Below are 6,789 nucleotides of genomic sequence, written 5' to 3' on the forward strand. Positions count from 1 at the left end.
GTAATACTGTCTGATATAGTCTCCATCCAAATAACACTTTAAGATTGTTGAAACAATTGATCCAGAAATTATTAGAGATAACCAGACCTTCTCAAGCACACTGATGTTAAACAAAATATAGACTTTGAGGTGTGTATTCACTTTCCTTAAAGTGTTATTTTCCCCCACTCAAATTGAGTTTACTAACGTGTTCTGTACCAAAACACTTTCAGGATACAACAAAGTTGGAATTTGCCGTTAGCAATACGGAAGAATTCCCTTAAACACTCTGTTGAAACTGTTGTAAGAATGACTGAATATAGAGTAGGAGAGAATATAGTAAGGATTATATTTTTTGTATATCAAATCTGAATTAGCCACCCTTATTTATAAAGTACGTAAGGGTGTATACAACAGACATGGCTCTTGGTGCAGAGGTTGTGACTTTTAGTTCCAAAAGTCATGTCTCATCGTAGAAATCCAATAGGCATGTCTCTTCGTAGAAATCCAATAGGCATGACTGTTGGTAAAAACCCAAGAGACGTGGCTGGTACATTCATTTAACTACCTTTCTCTCACTCCTTATATTCATCCGTGTATATATATATATATATATATATATATATAGATATATATATTCAACAGAAATCTTAAATAGGGTTAAATATAGTTGATCGGCACATAATACCCACCTTATTGAACATATTAGGAAGGCTAGAAAGGGTAAAATAGACATTAGAGTATTATTTTATGTAAAGACTTGCAAAAAGTAATTTGAAGAGTGTTTTCTACATTTTTTTTTAAAAATAAAAGAGATAATATGACACTTTTTTCAAGTGACTCCGTTTGGGTACAAATAATTCTTTGGAGGGAAAGAGTGTGAGTACCAAAAAAGAAAAGAAAAAATAGCACACTTTTTAAAATAAAGGTAAAAGTGATATGCAAAATATATTTTTAGAATATTTTCTGCTCTTAATCTTAGATATTACTATTGAAGGATTTGTGGTTGAGTAATGTTATTAAGAGAACTCAATCTTAATAAGAATGATGGACTCTCAATATTTAATTATTAGATTAAAAAATGATTCATTTAAATTTTTGGTTTTTGAATCATTTGGATTTTTACGTATTTCAAAACAAATTAATTAGGGAGAGTTCATAATTCTTGTTAGGGTAGAGCTTAACATTGTTGGTTTTAATGGTTTAACCGTAGGAACCACACCATGTGTCAACTGTCCAAATTGACTGGGTGTTGGACTTGTGCCAACCCCCTTATAACCCATCAACCAATGTACATCTTCTTGAAAGGGGTAGTAAGAAGTGACCAACCACCAACCAAACCCTTCTCTTTTTTGTTTGTAGTCTATTTATAGTTCTAAAATTGGACACTGTTATGGAGTCTCTCTACCTTGGTTTCTTTTATTTGCCTTATTTATACTCTAACCAAAATACACTACTTCTCCTGTCTCCTGTCTCCTGTCTCTGCATTTGCCCTTTTATCAAAACTTAGAAATCACAAACATTTTCAAGCATCCAAAAGACCATGTCAACAATCAACTCTTCACCCAAGAACCAACATGTCGCCGTACTGGCCTTCCCATTCTCTACACACGCAGGTCCCCTCCTGGGCCTTGTCCGGAGGTTAGCCGACGCTGCACCGGACGTGACCTTCTCCTTCTTCAGCACAACCAAATCCAACCAACCATTGTTTTCGGTGCCAACACCGGATAACATTATAGCCTATGATGTGTCCGATGGCGTGCCTGAGGGCTATGTGTTTTCGGGAAAGCCACAGGAGGAAATTGAGTTGTTCCTCAAGGTGGCGCCGGAGAATTTTAGGAGAGGAGTGGAGGCGGCTGAGGCAGACACCGAAAGGCGGATCAGCAGCTTGTTGGTGGATTGTTTTCTGTGGTTTGCGGCGGAGATGGCAGTGGAGATGAGGGTCCCGTGGCTGCCACTTTGGACGTCTGGGGCTTGTTCTCTGTCCGTGCATTTTTACACTGATCTTATCAGGCAAACTGTTGGAACTACTGGTAAGATTTACTACACAAATTCTAGTTATATATATATATATATATATATATATATATATATATATATATATATGAATTGCTTCCATTTCCTTTTCTTAATATGTTGTCTTCTGTTTATATTCTCTAAATAACTCGTGTGTACAAAATTTTAAGGACGACTAATTTGACCAAAGCCTTTGATAAAAGAAGTTTTCGACCAAGGACTTAGGTTGGATTATTGTTGAGCCTCTCAAGTCAGAACCATGTTCGCACAATTCAATGATTTAGATATGAGTAATGAATCTAATGATATTCAATCAAAGACTATTAATAACCTAGCCAATATCATTTTAAGGAAGTGGAATTTTCTCTTCTTGTATGTTGCAAATTAACTTGACCAATTAATACTGTTCGGTCAAATAAATATCCAACCAAATTTGAAAAAAGAATTCCATTTCAGAATTCAACAATTAAAAACCCCTCTTAATCTTTTTATTAATTCAACAAAAGTTAAGACAAATTTTGTACTCCATAAATTTAGTCAAATTTGGTGAAACTTAAAACCTAGCAATGCCCATCCGAAAAGTGTATTCTCTCTCTCTCTCTCTCTCTCTATATATATATATATATATTCGAATTTCTAACATTTGGAGCTAGAGCATATTTGATTATGTTATCTAGAAAAGAAAAAAAAAAAAAAAAAAAAAAAAAAAAGAACTGCTTTTATTACGTATATCATCTAATCAACTACTTGATTTCATATCAATGCACGTACAGATGTGGCAGGTCGTGAGAACGAAATACTTAGCTTCATTCCAGGATTTTCTGCAGTACGCCTTGGTGACTTACCTAGTGGAGTCCTCTTTGGAAACTTAGAATCACCCTTCTCAATCATGCTACATAAAATGGGACAAGCTCTGAGTCGAGCCACAGCCATTACCATAAACTCCTTCGAAGACTTAGACCCTACCCTCATCAAAGACCTCAAATCCAAGTTCCCAAAGTTCCTCAATGTCGGGCCCTTCAACCTAACATCCCCACCACCAAGGTCGAACACGGATGAGCATGGCTGCCTAGCTTGGTTGGACAAGCAGAAGGCCAAGTCCGTGGCATACATTGGCTTTGGAACTGTGGCAACACCTTCACCTAAAGAGATAGTGGCATTGGCTGAGGCACTTGAAGCAAGTGGTACACCCTTTATTTGGTCTCTTAGAGACAACATGACAAGCCATTTGCCAAAGGGGTTTTTGAAGAGGAATAGTGAGACCGGTAAAGTTGTGCCATGGGCACCACAGGTACAAGTCCTGGCTCATGCTTCTACCGGAGTTTTGATAACGCACTGTGGATGGAATTCGGTTTTGGAGAGCATTGCAGCCGGCGTGCCTATGATTGGGAGGCCATTCTTTGGTGACCAGCCGCTGAATATATGGATGGTTGAAAATGAATGGCAAATTGGATTGAGGGTGGAAGGTGGGATTTTCACGAAAAGTGGCACAATGCGCGCTCTAGAAGTGATTTTTTCGAATGAAGAAGGGAAGAAATTGAAGGAGCGAATCGGAGTATACAGAGACCTTGCTCTTAAGGCTGTTGGACCAAATGGGAGCTCAACTGAAAATTTTAAAACCTTGCTGAAGGTGGTCACAGGTCACAAATGTTGATTGGGAATGCCATCCCTTGTAAAAACAGGGGAAATTACTTGTGTTATGGTCACGAGTGAGTTTCATTTTGATTGCTAAAAGTCGAATATGATTTGTACTTGTACTTTCTTATTGAGTACCTTGTTAGAAATCGATTCTTATATGGAGAACTCAAAGTTACCAGTCATATTTCCTAATTAAATATTTTAAAACATAAAGCAAACCAGAGTGCCCAAAAAAAAAATAAAAAAACCTTCATTATTGTTCTTTTGCAAATAATTCTTCAACTAATGATTTGATGTAATTAAGCACAAATCCATTACAAAAAAATATTTTATCTTTTCTCATTAAATTTCTCATTTTTTAAAATTATTTTTATTATCTTTTCTAATATCTATATGTTAATTATACTATTTATCTTAATTTTATTATTAGTCCCAATTTATCATATAAAAATAAAATAAAATAAAATAGAGTTGTAACTACCATTTTCTAAAATGATTAATTTATTATTAATATTTTATTATTTTTAATAAAACTAATTATACTTGGCTTAAACTTTTTTACCATAAAAAAATTTACATTCTTTTTCATGCAATATTTTCATTAAAATTTAATAAATTGATTAAATAAAAAATACCTTCTTTTTCATACAATATATTAATGAAAATTTAAGAAATTACTTAAATTATTTTTTAAAATAAACAATTAAAGGTAAATTTATGCAAATTCAATGTAGAATATATCGTCAAATTAGTATGAATTTTTTTTTATAATTTATTTTAATAAGAAAATGAATTAAGTGTACTTAAAAAAGAAATGACACTATGGTTATTTAATGAAAAATAACCAGATATGGGGGGGACATTTTAAAACAAAATATGATAATTCAAGGGGTATTGTGTATAAAATATACTAGAAGGGAATTATTTTCATTGTATTCAAGTAAAATCTCTCAGTGATAGTTTTTGTTGAAGGTCTACTCTCTGAGCTATTCTAAGGCATTATGTAAATCGATATCTATGTTGAGACATTGAGAGGAGCTCGACCGCATTCAGATTCTCCCTAATGAATTGGATAGTTTTGTGCATTTTAAATCAAGGGTGAAACAAATACTCATGCAATTGAAAGCAAAATTCATACAATATTTATATTACATTGAGATGCAAGACTACAACACTATTAAAACGCGAATGAATATTGTTACGACACATTGAGATGTTGTTTATTTGGGATCTGAATCCCCTTCAATCATAGGATGGGATCCTGTGCCTAAAACGACAACATTTTGAGGCACTACTAACATCACTTAAAAAAAAATACTTGCAAATATTTCTCTAAAATTCAGTCTCTCCTCTGTTCGATTCACTATATATTTGAAATCAACTTTTTTGTCAGATTCATTCTCCGTTCGTTGACAATGTTTGTTCGGGCGGGGAGGAGCAACAAAGGCAAGCAACCAATTTGAAGGATGGGGATCCTGTGCCTAAAACGACAACATTTTGAGGCACTACTAACGTCGCTTAAAAACAAATACTTGCAAATATTTCTCTAAAATTCACTCTCTCCTCTGTTCGATTCACTGTATATTTGAAATCAACTTTTTTGTCAGATTCATTCTCCGTTCGTTAACAGTGTTTGTTCGGGCGGGGAGGAGCAACAAAGGCAAGCAACCAATTTGAAATGGTAGAACCAAATACACGGACTCAAGTAGATAATTAAAGCAACCACATAAGGTCGGATTAGCAACATATTTCATAATCAAATAATGTTGATTGTTACAAAATTTATAATTCTGAGTGTTAAACACTAATTGATTCTAGAGGGGGTGAATAGAGTCAATGGCCAATTTTTAAAAATAATTTACAATTTCAACTAGAGATTAACAATTATGTAATAATCAATAAAAATAGATAATAGTTCAAAGTATAAATATAAGAGAGATAGGGATAAAAATTGCAAACAATAACACGGAGATTTTAGCGAGGTTTGGAAACTCCTACTTCTCGTCTCAAGATCCCTCTTGAAACTTCCCAATTCATTAGAGTTTGTCCTTTATGGTGGAGAGCAAACCTTCACATGAAGCAAGCCCTTGCTTCTTTTTCTTGCTACGAGAACACCCTTCTCTTAGACTTCTTTTGGGTCACACCAACCCTTACAAGTTTGTAGCAAAGTATGTAAATGAAATACAAGATTGAATCTATCTTTCAAGATAGATTTACAATTGTAAGCTCACAATTAAAGTAAGTTTATGAATGAAATGAAGCTCAAATCTCTAAGATGATATGAGGGAATGAATGATCAAGTAATGGCCTTGAATGCTCTAGAATAAAGTTCATGAATGCTCTTCAAATTGCTCTAAATTGATGTGTATAATAGAACATGTTGCAGCTCTTATTTATAGAGAGAGGAGGTTAATATAGCTGTTGGAGATGATGTGTCAATAATCCAAGTTCACATGTAGCCGTTTGATTTGAAATTGACTATGTATCGGTCAGCTGATGGAGTATCATCAGTCGGCTGAAAGCCTCTCGTCAGTCGACTGATCCCTAATCGTCGGTCGGCCGAAACGTTGGTTAAAAGTCACTGCTCTCGGGACTTCATGAAAGTTTCTTGTCGGTCGGCTGTTGTGTGTTCTTCGGTCGGCTGATACATTTATATATTCTGTGAAACCCTAATTGGTCGGCTGGACCATCATGTTCAGTCGGCCAAAATATCTCTTGGCCAAAACCAATCTCACTGTTATGGATCTTGGAATGTGAGCCTTCATTTTCCTTATCTGTTTCTAGGCTTTCAAATAGATTTTGGACAGTATATAATGCCATTCAAATCATGATATGAGAAATGAATGATCCTAGGATGTGAGCTTCATTGCATTCATTAAATACTTTAACATTTGAATCTATGGCGCTCACCAAACCTATCTACCCCATTTGAATTGCCGGTTTTGATTCTTTTCCGTGTTTCATCTTTGGAGTTTGGAAGTGAATGACTTGTTTTCTTTTGTCTTTGGAGCGCATAGAATGTATCTCGCTTGGCTTTACCTTTCCTTGTTTTCCACTTCACTTTTAGACTTCCAATGACTAACCTGTTATATGTTCTCAAGGCAAATGTTAGTTTTCAAAACACAATTAATGTTTTGTGATCGTCAAAATTAGTCT

The 6,789-nt window shown here is 34.7% G+C and overlaps 1 protein-coding gene across 1 annotated transcript; it reads left to right on the forward strand.

Annotated features, from left to right (window-relative positions):
* Positions 1–1,422: 1,422 nt before the first annotated feature.
* LOC132279016 (anthocyanidin 3-O-galactosyltransferase F3GT1-like) lies at positions 1,423–3,845 on the forward strand. The gene is made up of 2 exons (XM_059780932.1): positions 1,423–2,012; positions 2,769–3,845. Exons 1-2 carry the CDS (start codon positions 1,523–1,525, stop codon positions 3,647–3,649), a joined length of 1,371 nt encoding a protein of 456 aa, XP_059636915.1. The 5' UTR covers positions 1,423–1,522; the 3' UTR covers positions 3,650–3,845.
* The last annotated feature ends 2,944 nt before the right edge of the window (positions 3,846–6,789 follow it).

The sequence above is a fragment of the Cornus florida genome, unplaced genomic scaffold (genome assembly GCF_030987335.1).
Source record: "Cornus florida cultivar Cherokee Brave unplaced genomic scaffold, ASM3098733v1 CherokeeBrave_3.0.0_Hap2_Chr10, whole genome shotgun sequence".
Lineage (NCBI taxonomy): Eukaryota > Viridiplantae > Streptophyta > Magnoliopsida > Cornales > Cornaceae > Cornus > Cornus florida.

Excerpts from the sequence above, each read along its gene's own strand:
- LOC132279016 (XM_059780932.1), top strand. The coding sequence starts at position 1,523 with ATGTCAACAATCAACTCTTCACCCAAGAACCAACATGTCGCCGTACTG. Across the intron at positions 2,013-2,768 it reads GCAAACTGTTGGAACTACTG|ATGTGGCAGGTCGTGAGAAC; the intron begins GTAAGATTTACT and ends ATGCACGTACAG.